This window comes from Schistocerca piceifrons, chromosome 6 (genome assembly GCF_021461385.2).
Source record: "Schistocerca piceifrons isolate TAMUIC-IGC-003096 chromosome 6, iqSchPice1.1, whole genome shotgun sequence".
In the NCBI taxonomy this organism is placed as follows: Eukaryota; Metazoa; Arthropoda; class Insecta; order Orthoptera; family Acrididae; genus Schistocerca; species Schistocerca piceifrons.
In genome coordinates this window covers 301,641,431-301,660,004 of record NC_060143.1, presented here as the reverse complement: position 1 = coordinate 301,660,004, position 18,574 = coordinate 301,641,431, and the positions used below count along the sequence as shown (strand labels likewise).

The 18,574-nt window shown below is 46.7% G+C and overlaps 1 protein-coding gene across 1 annotated transcript in view; it reads left to right on the top strand.

The window, feature by feature from the left end:
* LOC124803287 (kinesin-like protein KIF26A) overlaps window positions 1-18,574 on the top strand; it is a 483,829-nt gene that overhangs the window by 368,367 nt on the left and 96,888 nt on the right. The window contains exons 4-6 of the mRNA XM_047264470.1: window positions 1,970-2,257; window positions 10,585-10,678; window positions 16,736-16,927. Coding sequence (XP_047120426.1) covers window positions 1,970-2,257; window positions 10,585-10,678; window positions 16,736-16,927 — 574 coding nt within the window. The remainder of the gene's footprint in view (window positions 1-1,969; window positions 2,258-10,584; window positions 10,679-16,735; window positions 16,928-18,574) is intronic.

Sequence of the window (18,574 nt, the reverse complement as noted above, 5' to 3'; positions counted from 1 at the left end):
CATCGTGCATTGTCATGAAGGTTGGCGGAACGCAAGTAATCAGCGAGCTACATGCAACAGGAAGGCAAGGAGCTCAGTTGTCATGTTGTCCGGAGGCGGGAGGGGGAGGGGACGAAGGGGGGAGTCCTGAATGGGACCGATTCTTGAATGACATCCCTGCCATCCCGGCCCGCATCTCGTGGTCGTGCGGTAGCGTTCTCGTTTCCCACGCCCGGGTTCCCGGGTTCGATTCCCGGCGGGGTCAGGGATTTTCTCTGCCTCGTGATGGCTGGGTGTTGTGTGCTGTTCTTAGGTTAGTTAGGTTTAAGTAGTTCTAAGTTCTAGGGGACTGATGACCATAGATGTTAAGTCCCATAGTGCTCAGAGCCATTTGAACCTGCCATCCTAAAACACTTCCACCCATCTCGCCACCATACGTTATGGTAGTGCTGCATTACGACATGCCTCACGCAGTCCCTGAAAACATTGTTGTGGGCTCCTACCACAAGCCACTTCAATCTTGAACGACGCGTGCTTCCTAAGCTAGGGCGTTTTAACTGGTCTCCTGCACTTTCAGACAGTACACACTGCAACTAACTAAAACACAACCGTTGTCGCTCACTGCACTACTTCAACTGACCTACTGCTATCAGCTACAGACATCACGCACGGCACTGAATGCACATCATTTTATGGCAGTGTTGCCACTACTTTTTATCCAACCCTAGTATTTTGACATATTCTGAGAGACTGAGGTTACAACTTGGCAGATTCTACATCTACATCCATACACCGCAAGCCACCTGACGGTGTGTGGTGGAGGGTACCTTGAGTACCTCTATCGGTTCAAATGGCTCTGAGCACTATGGGACTCAACTGCTGAGGTCATTAGTCCCCTAGAACTTAGAACTAGTTAAACCTAACTAACCTAAGGACATCACAAACATCCATGCCCGAGGCAGGATTCGAACCTGCGACCGTAGCGGTCTTGCGGTTCCAGACTGCAGCGCCTTTAACCGCACGGCCACTTCGGTCGGCACCTCTATCGGTTCTCCCTTCTATTCCAGTCTCGTATTGTTCGTGGAAGGAAAGATTGTCGGTATGCCTCTGTGTGGGCTCTTATCTCACTAATTTTATCCTCATGCTCTCTTCGCGAGATATACGAAGGAGGGAGCAATATACTGCTTGACTCCTCGGTGAAGGTATGTTCTCGAAACCGAGCTACTGAGCGTCTCTCTCGCAGAGTCTTCCACTGGAGTTTATCTATCATCTCCGTAATGCTTTCGCAATTACTAAATGATCCTGTGACTAAATTCACTGCTCTCCGATCCATCTTCTCTATCTCTTCTATCAACCCTATCTGATACAGATCCCACACCAGTGAGCAGAATTCAAGCAGTGGGCGAACAACCTACTTCCTTTGTTTTCGGACTGCATTTCCTTAGGATTCTTCCAATGAATCTCAGTCTGGCATCTGCTTTACCGACGATTAATTTTATATGGTCATTCCATTTTAAATCACTCCTAATGCCTACGCCCAGGTAATTTACGGAATTAAGTGCTTCCAGTTGCTGACCTGCTATACTGTAGCTAAATGATAAAGGATCTTTCTTTCTATGTATTCGCAGCACATTACACTTGTCTACATTGAGATTCAGTTGCCATTCCCTGCACCATGCGTCAATTCGTTGCAGATCCTCCTGCATTTCAGTACAATTTTCCATTGTTACAACTTCTCGATATACTACAGCATCATCTGCAAAAAGCCTCACTGAACTTCCGATGTTATCCACAAGGTCATTTATTGTGAATAGCAACGGTCCTGCGACACTCTCCTGCTGCACACCTGAAATCACTCTTACTTCAGAAGACTCCTCTCAATTAAGAATGACATGCTGCTTTCTGTAACGCAGCTTTTCGTTTGTCCCACAAAGCTTAACCCCCTTGTGTAGCAGTGTACGTTTAGGTTGCGAACGTGGTTGTGCCGCAGGTGAAGGTGCTGCTGAGGGTGCGCGGCGCGACAGTGGACGCGGCGGAGCCTGGGGGCGGCGTGGGAGGAGGCGGCGAGGCGGCCAGCGGGCAGGAGGGGTCCGCGTCTGCGTCCATCCTGGCGGTGGACCGGCGCAAGAAGCAGGTGGCGCTGCACAACCCGGGCGCGACCGCGCTCGCCGGGGGCGTCACGCCAGGGGGGCAGCAGCCGCCGGACGACCGACGGCCCGGCGTCTCGGCGCCCAAGATGTTCGCCTTCGACGGCATCTACTGCGACGATGACAGCCAGGTGGGTGAACAAGTAGCTCTGCGTTACAGAACCAACGAGTCAACAATAGTCCAGATCGCATTTGGGCCGATTACATCCCGAAGAAGGCAGGTGTTGACAGATGTGAAAATTACCGAACTATCAGTTTGATAAGTCACAGCTGCAAAATACTGTCGCGAATTCCTTACAGACGAATGGAAAAACTGGTAGAAGCCAACCTTGGGGAAGATCAGTTTGAATTCGGTAGAAATGTTGGAACACGTGAGGCAATACTGACTTGACGACTTATCTTAGAAGAAAGATTAAGGAAAGGCAAACCTACGTATCTAGCATTTGTAGACTGAGACAAAGCTTTTCACAATGTTGACTGGAATACTCTCTTTCAAATTCTGAAGGTGGTAAGGGTAAAATACAGGCAGCGAAAGGCTATTTACAATTTGTACAGAAACCAGATGGCAGTTATAAGAGTCGAGGGGCATGAAAGGGAAGCAGTGGTTGGGAAAGGAGTGAGACAGGGTTGTAGCCTCTCCCCGATATTATTCAATATGTATATTCAGCAATCAGTAAAGGAAACAAAAGAAAAATTCATAGTAGGTATTAAAATCCATGGAGAAGAAAAAAAAACTTTGAGGTTCGCCAATGACATTGTAATTCTGTCAGAGACAGCAAAGGACCTGGAAGAGCAGTTGAATGGAATGGACAGTGTCTTGAAAGGAGGATATAAGATGAACATCAACAAAAGCAAAACGAGGATAATGGAATGTAGTCGAATTAAGTCGCGTGATGCTGAAGGAATTAGATTAGGAAATGAGACACTGAAAGTAGTAAAGGAGTTTTGCCATTTGAGGAGCAAAATAACTGATGATGGTCGAAGTAGAAAGGATATAAAATGTAGACTGGGAATGGCAAGGAAAGTGTTTCTGAATAAGAGAAATTTATTGACATCGACTATAGATTTAAATCTCAGGAAGTCGTTTCTGAAAGTATTTGTATGGAGTGTAGCCATGTATGGAAGTGAAACATGGACGATAAATAGTTTAGACAAGAAGAGAATAGAAGCTTTCGAAATGTGGTGCTACGGAAGAATGCTGAAGATTAGATGGGTAGATCACATAACTAATGAGGAGGTATTGAATAGGATTGGGGAGAAGAGAAGTTTGTGGCACAACTTGACAAGAAGAAGGGACCGGTTGGTAGGACATGTTCTGAGGCATCAAGGGATCACAAATTTAGCATTAGAGGGCAGCGTGGAGGGTAAAAATCGTAGAGGGAGACCAAGGGATGAATACACTAAGCAGATTCAGAAGGATGTAGGTTGCAGTAAGTACTACCAGATGAAGAAGCTTGCACAGGATAGAGTAGCATGGAGAGCCGCATCAAACCAGTCTCAGGACTGAAGACCACAACAACAACATCAACGCGCCATGACTGCTTTCGGCGACCTATTTGAATATTTTCACACAGTAAGATCACCGGACAAAAAATCAGTCACCCCTACAGAAGTCATTACAAGCATCATTTAATACCGTGTAATTCCGCCACCGGATTTTATAATCGCCTAGATTCGATTAGGAAATGTGTCCACAAAGTTGTGCAGGTACCATATTGCAGTGCCTGTGTTATTCTGAGTACGACGCGAAGTTCCTTTGCACATGCACGCATGTCCAAATAAACAGACACTGCGGCGACTACAACCGTTATGAAATACACTAAATGTATTCGCAGTTGCGAATAGGGACAATCATCAGCTGTAGAATGGAATGACGACAGTGACAATCTGTGTGTGTTCCTTTGGAGATGCATGCATGTGTCCAAAGGAACTTTGCATCGTAATCAGATAACACAGGCACTGTAATATCGTATTTATATGCTGATACCGAGCAAATGATTTTCATGACAACGTCTGACCTGTGCAGGAATATACACTCCTGGAAATGGAAAAAAGAACACATTGACACCGGTGTGTCAGACCCACCATACTTGCTCCGGACACTGCGAGAGGGCTGTACAAGCAATGATCACACGCACGGCACAGCGGACACACCAGGAACCGCGGTGTTGGCCGTCGAATGGCGCTAGCTGCGCAGCATTTGTGCACCACCGCCGTCAGTGTCAGCCAGTTTGCCGTGGCATACGGAGCTCCATCACAGTCTTTAACACTGGTAGCATGCCGCGACAGCGTGGACGTGAACCGTATGTGCAGTTGACGGACTTTGAGCGAGGGCGTATAGTAGGCATGCGGGAGGCCGGGTGGACGTACCGCCGAATTGCTCAACACGTGGGGCGTGAGGTCTCCACAGTACATCGATGTTGTCGCCAGTGGTCGGCGGAAGGTGCACGTGCCCGTCGACCAGGGACCGGACCGCAGCGACGCACGGATGCACACCAAGACCGTAGGATCCTACGCAGTGCCGTAGGGGACCGCACCGCCACTTCCCAGCAAATTAGGGACACTGTTGCTCCTGGGGTATCGGCGAGGACCATTCGCAACCGTCTCCATGAAGCTGGGCTACGGTCCCGCACACGGTTAGGCCGTCTTCCGCTCACGCCCCAACATCGTGCAGCCCGCCTCCAGTGGTGTCGCGACAGGCGTGAATGGAGGGACAAATGAAGACGTGTCGTCTTCAGCGATGAGAGTCGCTTCTGCCTTGGTGCCAATGATGGTCGTATGCGTGTTTGGCGCCGTGCAGGTGAGCGCCACAATCAGGACTGCATACGACCGAGGCACACAGGGCCAACACCCGGCATCATGGTGTGGGGAGCGATCTCCTACACTGGCCGTACACCACTGGTGATCGTCGAGGGGACACTGAATAGTGCACGGTACATCCAAACCGTCATCGAACCCATCGTTCCACCATTCCTAGACCGGCAAGGGAACTTGCTGTTCCAACAGGACAATGCACGTCCGCATGTATCCCGTGCCACCCAACGTGCTCTAGAAGGTGTAAGTCAACTACCCTGGCCAGCACGATCTCCGGATCTGTCCCCCATTGAGCATGTTTGGGACTGGATGAAGCGTCGTCTCACGCGGTCTGCACGTCCAGCACGAACGCTGGTCCAACTGAGGCGCCAGGTGGAAATGGCATGGCAAGCCGTTCCACAGGACTACATCCAGCATCTCTACGATCATCTCCATGGGAGAATAGCAGCCTGCATTGCTGCGAAAGGTGGATATACACTGTACTAGTGCCGACATTGTGCATGCTCTGTTGCCTGTGTCTATGTGCCTGTGGTTCTGTCAGTGTGATCATGTGATGTATCTGACCCCAGGAATGTGTCAATAAAGTTTCCCCTTCCTGGGAGAATGAATTCACGGTGTTCTTATTTCAATTTCCAGGAGTGTACATACTGGATGTACGAGTACAGGTCGTAGACGCGGTGTTGACGGCATTAGGGGAGTTTGGATTGGCAGTGAGTCGTGCGCGGATAGCCAAATGGTAAGGCGACCACTCGCGATATGACGGAAATCCGGGTTCGTGCCCCGGCCCAGCACAGATTTGCCATTCGCGGAGGATTTCATTGCGCAATTGCGCCAAATTACGGGGATGCTAACATCGGCGTTTTACCCGTTGTTCCAAGATGTTCCACAGATTTTCTATGGTATCAGATCAAGTGACTTTATAGGCCAATCGAGATGTAATAGGGCGGGGGAAGTGTTCAGAAGATCAGTCACATATTTTTCCAGCCCGTTGAACTTTCCCGTTGCCGTCTTTATGTGCCTATGTGAGTAATGGCCTCTTGCGTCGTGAATGATTCCAAATCTTCATTGCATGCAGTTTCCGTGGAAAAGTTCTCTCGCTAACAGACTGGGATGGATCTTCATCCACTGCATGCAGCATTTCCTGCCGGATTTGGAATCATTTTGATTCACAAACCGTGAAACGCGTCTCCTATCCCTTACAGTCAGGATCTTCTTCCTACCACAAATCTGACGTCCGTAAAATATCAAGTACTTGGATAGTGCGATATAGGAAAATGAAAGAAATGAGAAAGAGATCAATGACCATGGCAAACAGGCAGAAACATTCCTGCGAAGTGTTAGGAGCCTGGTTTAGAAAAAATACGTCCCACAAAAAAGCAAAGAAGTAGTTTATAGAAGTTACTACATCCCAATGCTATGCATTTGAAACACAGATACTGAAGAAAAGAAATGTAAGCAGATTACAGGCTTGTGAAATGAAGGTCCTCAGAAGTACAAACACAAAGGCTAAGATGATATGGAATGGAAAACAAGACGATTCGCATGAACATGAAACAGAGATGCAAAGCAAACAATCAAAGAGGGAGACCAAGAGATAGATGGCTGATAAGTGTGAAGGAGTGTGTTGAAAAAAGAGGTGAGGACTGGACCAGAGTGAACAAATAAAGATAGTATTTATTCATTTCATGTGTCCACGACTTAGACACGCAAACTAATTAAAATGCGGCATTACGGATAAAATAATAGTAGAGTAACACAAGATACTGAAAGCAATAATACAGCAAGACACATATGGTTTTCTCTTAGATGGACCACAAGCTCCAGAATACCGCGGTTTTGATGGCCTTATTACTTGATGCATAAAGATCTTCTGTGGTAGGAAAACGTGACTAGATAGCAAGGCTTATCTCCCAAACAGACCCAGCTTGGTACTGCAGACTGTTCAAGATCATGATGGTGAGGAGAAGGAGGATATGTGCAGAGGCACAGAGACAATAATTTTTTCCTCTCTCAAAATGAGAATGGTATATGACAGAAAATTAGTACTATTGTAACAAAGTATCCTCCGCACAGTACAGTAGCTTGCGGAATATACACAGGGTGCTTTACGTAGTGTATTTTTCCTTGCAACTTATAGAACAAGGTCTGAAAAGGAAAATGTTGTTTCTGCAGTGTTATTAATATAGTTTATTTAGTTATTTTCCTGAGACTTATAGCAAGGATCTGTAATTTTTTAAAGAGAACATTACTTCTTCTATCGTGTATGTTATGTGTCTAAGCTAACTGCACACAAAACATTTTACATCGGATTCCTGTGAATTATAGTTACAGATTTAGAAGTGTTCGAAGTTTTAGGAGTGCACGCAACATGATTTATATAAAGTTGCTGACGTCACGCAGCGGCAGGTTTCCTCGAGATTGTATAATGTGTCCTTACACTGCCCCATACAGGGCCGTCGGAATGCACAAACGAGGTACTGTCAGCCAGGATAACAACGTGGAATAAACACAGAACACACGTACAACGTGTACTACGACATGTTGCTAGCGCTAGGCGAATGCACGATTTACTACGTCCCAGTTAACACCAGTAGTTCTTTCTTTGGTGGAACATGTAACGAATCATGCTTGTGTACCGAACCCACAACCCCAGATGACTCCAAATAGTGCGTCGAGGAAGCTTGTTTCTCCGAGACGTCGGCAACTATATGGACAATACGTAGCGTCTATCAGTAAGAGTTTGAACGTTTCTAGCTCCCTAACTTAAATTCATATAAATCTTGTTGTTGTTGTTGTTGTATTCAGCCCTGAGACTGGTTTGATGCAGCTCTCCATGCTAATCTATCCTGTGCAAGAGCTCCTTCATCTCCCAGTACCTACTGCAACCTACATCCTTCTGAATCTGCTTCGTGTATTCATCTCTTGGTCTCCCTCTACGATTTTTACCCTCCACGCTGCCCTCCAATGCTAAATTTGTGATCCCTTGATGCCTCAGGACATGTCCTACAAACCGATCCCTTCTTCTAGTCAAGTTGTGCCACAAACTCCTCTTCTCCCCAATCCTATTCAATACCTCCTCATTAGTTACGTGATCTACCCACCTAATCTTCAACATTCTTCCGTAGTACCACATTTCGAAAGCTTCTATTCTCTTCTTGTCCAAACTAGTTATTGTCCATGTTTCACTTCCATACATGGCTACACTCCATACAAATACTTTCAGAAACGACTTTCTGACACTTAAATCTATACTCGATGTTAACAAATTTCTCTTCTTCAGAAACGCTTTCCTTGCCATTGCCACTCTACATTTTATATCCTCCCTACTTCGACCATCATCAGTTATTTTGCTCCCCAAATAGCAAAACTCCTTTACTACTTTAAGTGTCTCATTTCCTAATCTAATACCCTCAGCATCACCCGACTGAATTCGACTACATTCCATTATCCTCGTTTTGCTTTTGTTGATGTTCATCTTATATCCTCCTTTCAAGACACTGTCCATTCCGTTCAACTGCTCTTCCAAGTCCTTTGCTGTCTCTGACAGAATTACAATGTCATCGGCGAACCTCAAAGTTTTTATTTCTTCTCCCTGGATTTTAATAGCTACTCCAAACTTTTCTTTTGTTTCCTTTACTGCTTGCTCAATATACAGATTGAATAACATCAGGGAGAGGCTACAACCCTGTCTCTCTCCCTTCCCAACCAATGCTTCCCTTTCATGTCCCTCGATTCTTATAACTGCCATCTGGTTTCTGTACAAGTTGTAAATAGCCTTTCGCTGCCTGTATTTTACCCGTGACACCTTCAGAATTTGAAAGAGAGTATTCCAGTCAACATTGTCAAAAGCTTTCTCTAAGTCTACAAATGCTAGAAACGTAGGTTTGCCTTCCTTAATCTTTCTTCTAAGATAAGTCGTCAAGTCAGTATTGCCTCACGTGTTCCAACATTTCTACGGAATCCAAACTGATCTTCCCCGAGGTCGGCTTCTACCAGTTTTTCCATTCGTCTGTAAATAATTCGCGTTAGTATTTTGCAGCTGTGACTTATTAAACTGATAGTTCGGTAATTTTCACATCTGTCAACACCTGCTTTCTTTGGGATTGGAATTATTAAATCTTATTTAAAGTAATTTGTACATATTTGACTAAAACAGCTATATAATAGAGAAATAATGTTTCCCTATTTAAAAAAAAATAATAACTCGTTTCTGTAATTCTAGGGAAACAAACACGCTACCTTTTTAACGCTGCAGAAAGTCCTCCTCGGTAATTGCGCGCTCAGCGAGACGGATTCGACTCCCAGACGGGTCAGAGATTTTTTTTGTTCAGGGGCTGGCTGTTGGGTTGTCCTTATCTTCGCCTATGTGACATCGTACCAGGGAATGGCTTGACGCTAACTAATATTCAGAATGGTCGAAACACACTGTCGTATCGTCTGTCCACTATTGAGGCGCTGCATGGGCACGTCCCGGAAGTCGATAAAAAAAATCTTCGTAGAAATACTGACGTTTCTTACGATTACCTATGTACAAGTGGCGTTCAATAAGTAATGCAACACTTTTTTTCCGGCAAACTTCGATTGCAAATATTCGGAATTTGTTGTGGGACATTGTGGAATATTCCCGCTTCAGCTCCTATAGTTTCATGAAGTTCCGATAGGTGGTAGCGCTATACGTAGCCTTCAAAACGGCTTCTGTGAGGGAGGTGCGTTTCGAGCTGGCATATCTTTTGACAGAAAGCCAGAGCATCGCAGATATTCACAGGCGATTGCAGAATTTCAGCGCAGTGAACAAAAGCCCGATGAGTCGTTGGTCGAGGCGTCTGTCATCATCGCAACAAGATCAAGCAAACCTGTCCGATCTCCAGCATGCCGCCCGGTCGCACACGGCTGTGACTCCTGCAGTGTTAGAACGTGCAGATTTTGTCATTCGAGGTGATCGACGGATCACAACCAAACATCTTGCACCTCAGGTGGACGTCTGTTGGTTGGGCTGGCGCACTCGTCCATCAATTGGGTTACTCAAATGTGTGCAGCCGGGATCTCGCACCTTTCGACTTCTATCTGTTTGGTCCAATGAAGGTAGCACTCCACAGGAAGCAGTATGTGGATGATGGGGAAGTTGCTGATGCAGCAGGACTTTGGCTGCGACGCCGACCAGTAGAGCGGTACGATGCGGGCATACAGGCCCTCCCAAATACGGTGGCGTAAGGCCATTGCGCTGAACGAAGATTATGCTGAAAATTAGATTTTGTAACCAAAAGAATGGGAAATAATATGGTGTATTGGAATCCTCAATAAAACCCACCTGCTTTCACAGAAAAAGTGTTGCATTACTTATTGGACGCCCCTCAAAAATAGGTAGACCTGTAAAATTTTTTTGTTTTACTAAATGTACCAAAAGTGATTTTGACGATATGTATAAATACTGTGAACGAGTTTCTGGTGTGGCTGATAGTTTAGTCATTTTATCAGAAGATTTTGTAACTTAGACATTTACTTAGCGACTTTCACCAGCTTGCTTCCTCAAAATTTTATGTGATGTGTAAATCCTAAAGTCTGCAAGAGAGCTTGGCGTACCAAATTTTGCGGGACGGTATCTGTCGATATAACGCCTGTGATTGGCCGCTGGTCTGTGTTGCAGAGCGAGGTGTGCTCCTGCGCCCTGACGGACGTGCTGCACGCTGTCATCAGCGGCTCGGATGGCTGCGTCTTCTGCTTCGGGCATTCCGGACTCGGTGAGTATTACAAGCTCCTTACGGTACCAGTGACCTCATCCGCATACTTGCCGAAACCACTCTTGGCGCTTCAGTCCCTATAAACACATATTTATCGTATTATTCTGAGGTTTTCTGACGAAGCCTTGAATTAACTAGGCATAATAATTTATTAGTTCTCCACGCCGCCGTCTTCAGCTAACAGCCACTGCTGAGTATCCCCTAAGGGATATCAATGCCATTTTTCATTTCATTCTACTACTCTACCCCCAGTCCCCCCCCCCCCCCCCCCCCCCCACGTACACACATACACACATTGAATTTGGAGGGTCGCACCTTGTAGTGTCCTATAGAAAGAATGACTTATCTTCACCGAAAATTGCACTCGGATCTTGTGGCAGCCGAGCCAAAAGTAGGCATCATAAATGAAAAGTGCGATCAATGTTTCGAATGTTTATTGCTTCCGTTTTCTCAGGGTTGATGAGGAGGTACAATAGTTCACAAAGGAAGATGCTGCTGCTGCGGTGCAGTTGAGAGAGCGTCTTTTGATAAAAGAGGTTCTGTTTTATCATTTGTTAAGCATAATAATCCGCCCTCAGCAAAACTGTCACATATTACTGAAACCTCCCCTTGGAAAAATTTATGAATTACTGTGCTGGTAAACACCTTACGTTATTTGATTTTCAAACAGCTGAGCAAAACTAAACGTACTCAGACAGTTATCTCTTTACTTATTCTGATCATCACTAAACTGATACACAATATTTTTAGCGCAACGCAATCTGACTTTCAATAATCCCTACAAAAAAAAAATGGACGTGACTAACAATAACCTATACCTTCATGAATCACTTACCTCACAAAAATCTTCTTTTTCGAACTACTGCAATACATCGAGCGCCAATATATATATATATATATATATATATATATATATATATATATATATATATATATATATATACACTCCTGGAAATGGAAAAAAGAACACATTGACACCGGTGTGTCAGACCCACCATACTTGCTCCGGACACTGCGAGAGGGCTGTACAAGCAATGATCACACGCACGGCACAGCGGACACACCAGGAACCGCGGTGTTGGCCGTCGAATGGCGCTAGCTGCGCAGCATTTGTGCACCGCCGCCGTCAGTGTCAGCCAGTTTGCCGTGGCATACGGAGCTCCATCGCAGTCTTTAACACTGGTAGCATGCCGCGACAGCGTGGACGTGAACCGTATGAGCAGTTGACGGACTTTGAGCGAGGGCGTATAGTGGGCATGCGGGAGGCCGGGTGGACGTACCGCCGAATTGCTCAACACGTGGGGCGTGAGGTCTCCACAGTATATCGATGTTGTCGCCAGTGGTCGGCGGAAGGTGCACGTGCCCGTCGACCTGGGACCGGACCGCAGCGACGCACGGATGCACGCCAAGACCGTAGGATCCTACGCAGTGCCGTAGGGGACCCCACCGCCACTTCCCGGCAAATTAGGGACACTGTTGCTCCTGGGGTATCGTCGAGGACCATTCGCAACCGTCTCCATGAAGCTGGGCTACGGTCCCGCACACCGTTAGGCCGTCTTCCGCTCACGCCCCAACATCGTGCAGCCCGCCTCCAGTGGCGTCGCGACAGGCGTGAATGGAAGGACGAATGGAGACATGTCGCCTTCAGCGATGAGAGTCGCTTCTGCCTTGGTGCCAATGATGGTCGTATGCGTGTTTGGCGGCGTGCAGGTGAGCGCCACAATCAGGACTGCATACGACCGAGGCACACAGGGCCAACATCCGGCATCATGGTGTGGGGAGCGATCTCCTACACTGGCCGTACACCACTGGTGATCGTCGAGGGGACACTGAATAGTGCACGGTACATCCAAACCGTCATCGAACCCATCGTTCTACCATTCCTAGACCGGCAAGGGAACTTGCTGTTCCAACAGGACAATGCACGTCCGCATGTATCCCGTGCCACCCAACGTGCTCTAGAAGGTGTAAGTCAACTACCCTGGCCAGCAAGATCTCCGGATCTGTCCCCCATTGAGCATGTTTGGGACTGGATGAAGCGTCGTCTCACGCGGTCTGCACGTCCAGCACGAACGCTGGTCCAACTGAGGCGCCAGGTGGAAATGGCATGGCAAGCCGTTCCACAGGACTACATCCAGCATCTCTACGATCGTCTCCATGGGAGGATAGCAGCCTGCATTGCTGCGAAAGGTGGATATACACTGTACTAGTGCCGACATTGTGCAGGCTCTGTTGCCTGTGTCTATGTGCCTGTGGTTCTGTCAGTGTGATCATGTGATGTATCTGACCCCAGGAATGTGTCAATAAAGTTTCCCCTTCCTGGGACAATGAATTCACGGTGTTCTTATTTCAATTTCCAGGAGTGTATATAAGTTCATGACATCCAGTCTTACAAATGTACTCTTTCTGATGGACACACGTCCAGATCATCCGCTCTCAAAACTCCTCCATCTCTCTCCCCACATCCACCACTGCTGGCGGCTCACCTCCAACTGCGCAACGCTACGCGTTGTTCACATCCAACTGCCCAACACTACAATAGCAAATATTCCAACAATGCAAACCAGCCACAGACTGCACACATCACAGTCAGTGATTTTCACACAGAGCGCTACCTAAACAAAATAAACAACCTAAACAGCCTACTTACAATACGAGGGTAATCCCAAAAGTAAGGTCTCCTATTTTGCTATAAGTACATAGACCTGTTTATTTCTACAATGGTTTACATCAGTTTAGAGCTTGAACATTTAACTATTTTTGGACATAATCTCCATTTCTGTCGATGCATTTTTGTAGACACTGTGGCAGTTTTCGTATACCCATGTCATACCAGCCCGCCGCCATGCTGTTCAAAAAGTTATGAACCTCTTCTTTCACTTCGTCTTCGGAGCTGAGTCGCTTTCCGGCCAAATGTTCTTTTAACGTAGGGAACAGGTGATAGTCACTGGGCGCCAAGTCAGGACTATAGGGATTACCCTCGTATATACAACACATAATATACTACTGTACAGTGTTATAAATGAATGTAACATAATACATTGTTGCTTTTCTATTAGGAAATACGTCAGTAATTTCATTGAGTATAACAAATGAGTCAACGTGGATTCCATAGCAGGTAGTCGTACATCTGCTAACTGGGATGCCTTACGCACAACTATAAAATACTCTTGATGGGGGCAGGTAAGTCCATCGTGAAAGAGATCGTTGAGGCATAGTGCAATGGAAACCTCTCTGCACGTGAAGTTCTGTGAAGCCAGATAATGGCCCGGGAAGCGCAACTGTTGATTACGTAAGAAGACTGCAGCAGCGAATTTAATTATATTAACTCTGGGAATGCGCCTCGCAGCCAACTTGACAGCAGTATTTTTCGTCCTAGCAGCTGCCCTGACGTTGCACGAAGTCCAAATCGCTGTCGTGGACAGAATCCGTTCAGTCTTTACGATGATTAGCGCTCGAGACAAATTTCGCGACTTATTGCTGCCCAGACTTATTAGGACATGTTTATTGGTGGACTCTGATTTATTCTCAGCACTGAAAACTATTAAAACGAGTCTAAAGGGAGAGTCGACAGCCTCGCATTGGCCGCCAAGACTTTTCAGTATTCCAAAGGGAAGTCATATCCACAATTACCTGGGTATACAGGGTGTTACAAAAAGGTACGGACAAACTTTCAGGAAACATTCCTCACACACAAATAAAGAAAAGATGTTATGTGGACATGTGTCCGGAAACGCTTAATTTCCATGTTAGAGCTCATTTTAGTTTCGTCAGTATGTACTGTACTTCCTCGATTCACCGCCAGTTGGCCCAATTGAAGGAAGGTAATGTTGACTTCGGTGCTTATGTTGACATGCGACTCATTGCTCTACAGTACTAGCATCAAGCACATCAGTACGCAGTATCAACAGGTTAGTGTTCATCACGAACGTGGTTTTGCAGTCAGTGCAATGTTTACAAATGCCGAGTTGGCAGATGCCCATTTGATGTATGGATTAGCACGGGGCAATAGCCGTGGCGCGGTACGTTTGTATCGAGACAGATTTCCAGAACGAAGGTGTCCCGACAGGAAGACGTTCGAAGCAACTGATCGGCGTCTTTGGGAGCACGGAACATTCCAGCCTATGACCTAGAACGACGAGGACACCTGCAATGGACGAGGCAATTCTTCGTGCAGTTGACGATAACCCTTAATGTCAGCGTCAGAGAAGTTGCTGCTGTATAAGGTAACGTTGACCACATCACTGTATGGAGAGTGCTACGGGAGAACCAGTTGTTTCCGTACCATGTACAGCGTGTGCAGGCATTATCAGCAGCTGATTGGCTTCCACGGGTACACTTCTGCAAATGGTTCATCCAACAATGTGTCAATCCTCATTTCAGTGCAAATGTTCTCTTTACCGATGAGGCTTCATTCCAACGTGATCAAATTGTAAATTTTCACAATCAACGTGTGTGGGCTGACGAGAATCCGCACGCAATTGTGCAACCACGTCATCAACACAGATTTTCTGTGAACGTTTGGGCAGGCATTGTTGGTGATGTCATGATTGGGCCCCATGTTCTTCCACCTACTCTCAATGGAGCACGTTATCATGATTTCATACAGGATACTCTACCTGTGCTGCTAGAACATGTGCCTTTACAAGTACGACACAACATGTGGTTCATGCACGATGGAGCTCCTGCACATTTCAGTCGAAGTGTTCGTACGCTTCTCAACAACAGATTCGGTGACCGATGGATTGGTAGAGGCGGTCCAATTCCATGGCCTCCACGCTCTCCTGACCTCAACCCTCTTGAGTTTCATTTATGGGGGCATTTGAAAGCTCTTGTCTACGCATCCCCGGTACCAAATGTAGAGAATTTCGTGCTCGTATTGTGGACGGCTGTGATACAATACGCCATTCTCCAGGGCTGCATCAGCGCATCAGGGATTCCATGCGACCATCAGCGCATCAGGGATTCCATGCGACGGAGGGTGGATGCATGTATCCTCCCTAACGGTTCAAATGGTTCAAATGGCTCTGAGCACTATGGGACTTAACATCTATGGTCATCAGTCCCCTAGAACTTAGAACTACTTAAACCTAACTAACCTAAGGACATCACACAACACCCAGTCATCACGAGGCAGAGAAAATCCCTAACCCCGCCGGGAATCGAACCCGGGAACCCGGGCGCGGGAAGCGAGAACGCTACCGCACGACCACGAGCTGCGGACCCTCCATAACGGAGGACATTTTGAACATTTCCTGTAACAAAGTGTTTGAAGTCACGCTGGTACGTTCTGTTGCTGTGTGTTTCCATTCCATGATTAATGTGATTTGAAGAGAAGTAATAAAGTGAGCTCTGACATGGAAAGCCAGCGTTCCCGGGCACATGTCCACATAACATATTTTCTTTCTTTGTGTGTGAGGAATGTTTCCTGAAAGTTTGGCCGTACCTTTTTGTAACACCCTGTAGAAACAACTGACAGTATCGTAATTACAAGTTGTTAGAATAACAGCGAAATGTGATAGCGCTTTTGTGATAATTTAGTTTAACACAGTGCATAACACAACGATACAGGCGTATGTACTGCTTTCCATTTTCCTTCCTATGAAAGCAGTCGCGGAATAAAGAAATTGTAATCCTTTTCTTCATCTTCTGGCCGTTCATAGACGCACTACGCCACTATCGCAGTTTAACGAATGTTACTATGCCATTATGAATTAAGATAAACCAACGACACTAGCCGCATTCGTGCTTTGAAGTAAGTCCAAAAACGATAGTTGAAAATTTGTCCCAGACCGGGTCTCGAACCTGGATTCCTAGCTTAACGCGAGCGGTCGCCTCGATAGCCTCGGCTACTGTTTCGAACATAAATAATTTATTGCGATCTGGACTGCTTTCTTTAAATTTTTGTGGTTGGTTTCAAAGAGTTAATTGTCACGTCTTGTGATCGACTTCGCTTCAAACACCAATTATGAAGTTATTGACCCTGTAAGTGTGTGTGTGTGTGTGTGTGTGTGTGTGTTTTGCAGACGAGCTAATTGGAAGTTGTTTTCCTGGCAGGCAAGTCGCGCACGATGGTGGGCAGCCCGGAGGACGCGCCCTCGCTGGGCGTCATCCCCTGCGCCATCTCGTGGCTGTTCCGCGCCATCGCCGAGCAGAAGCAGCGAAGCGGCGCCCGGTTCTCCGTACGGGTGTCGGCCCTGCAGCTGCACGACGACCGCGTCGCCGACCTGCTCGCCTCGCACGACACCTGTGAGTCTGCCGCCTGCCCTGCTGCTTACACTGGGCGCTGCTCTTCTCTCTCCTCCCTGCTGTCGCTGCTTTACTATCGTTCCCACAAGTGCCTGACGGGTGCGCTGGACAATCCAAGAACACAATACTGACCACTTCCCCCATCCAACACCTTTTCGAGAACTGACGCCGATTATTCCAATATCATGCTTCGGCTTTATATGAGTATGAAGGAACCATTTAGCTGTATTTAAAGGTGTTGCATCTTTGCTATCGATTTCACCGCTGCCTTATGATGCCACTCTCTCCAGTGGGGGATTAGAGTGATTACACCCCAACTAGTATTTGAGGCTATCAAAGATATTTCTGCGAAAATTTATTTGTGGTATTATGTTTGTTGTAGGTGATGACGGTAAATATCGACAGTGATCACAACACAGTACACGACCGTTGGACTGTTGACCATAAATTTTGCGGGTCGTGGTTGCTAACACACTAAAGAACCAAAAAAACAAGTACACCTAATGTCTTGCAGGGCTCCCACGAGCACGCAGAAGAGCCGCAATATGACGTGGCATGAACTCGACTAATGTCTGAAGTAGTGCTGGAGGGAACTGACACTGTGACTCCTGCAGAGCTGTCCATAAGAGTATGAGGCGTATAGCACATTGCAAGGCATCCAAGATATGCTCAATAATGTTCATGTCTGAGGAGTTTGGTGGCCAGCGGAAGTGTTTAAACTCGGAAGAGTGCTCCTGGAGCCACTATGTAGCAATTCTGGACGTGGGGGGTGTCGCATTATCCTGCTGGAATTGCCCAAGTCCGTCGGAATGCACAATGGAAATGAATGGACGCAGGTGATCAGGCAGGATGCTTAGGAACGTGTGACCTGTCAGAGTCGTATCTAAACGTGTCATTGGTCCCATACACTCAAACTGCACACGCCCCATACTAGTAAAGATCCTCCACCAGCTTGAACAGTCCCTTGCTGACATGCAGGGTCTATGGATTCATGAGGTTCTCTCCATACTCGTAGGTGTCCATACTCTTGATACAATCTGAAACGAGACTCGTCCGACCAGGCAACACGTTTCCAATCATCAACAGTTCAATGTCGGTGTTGATGGATCCAGGTGAGGCGTTCAGTTTTGTGTCGTGCAGTCATCAAGAGAACACGAGTTGACCTTCGGCTCCGAAACTGCATATCGATGATGTTTCGTTGAATAGTTCGCACGCTGACATTTGTTGATGACCCAGCATTGAAATCTGCAGCAATTTGCGGATGGGTTGCACTTGTGACACGTTGAACGATTCTCTTCAGTCGTCGTCGATCCCTTTCTTGCACGATCTTTTTCCGGCAGCATCGATATCGGAGATTTGATGTTTTACCGCATTCCTGATATTCACGGTACACTCGTGATATGATCGTACGGGAAAATCCCCACTTCATCGCTAGCTCGTAGATGCTATGTCCCATCGTTCGTGCGTTGACTATAATACCACGTTCACTTACATCTTGATAAAACTGCCGTTATGCCAGCAGTAACCTACCTAAAAACAGCGCCAGACACTTGTTGTCTCATATAGGCGTTGCTGGCCGCAGCGCCGTTTTCTGCCTGTTTACATTTCTCTGTATTTGAATACGCATGCCTATACCAGTTTCTTTGG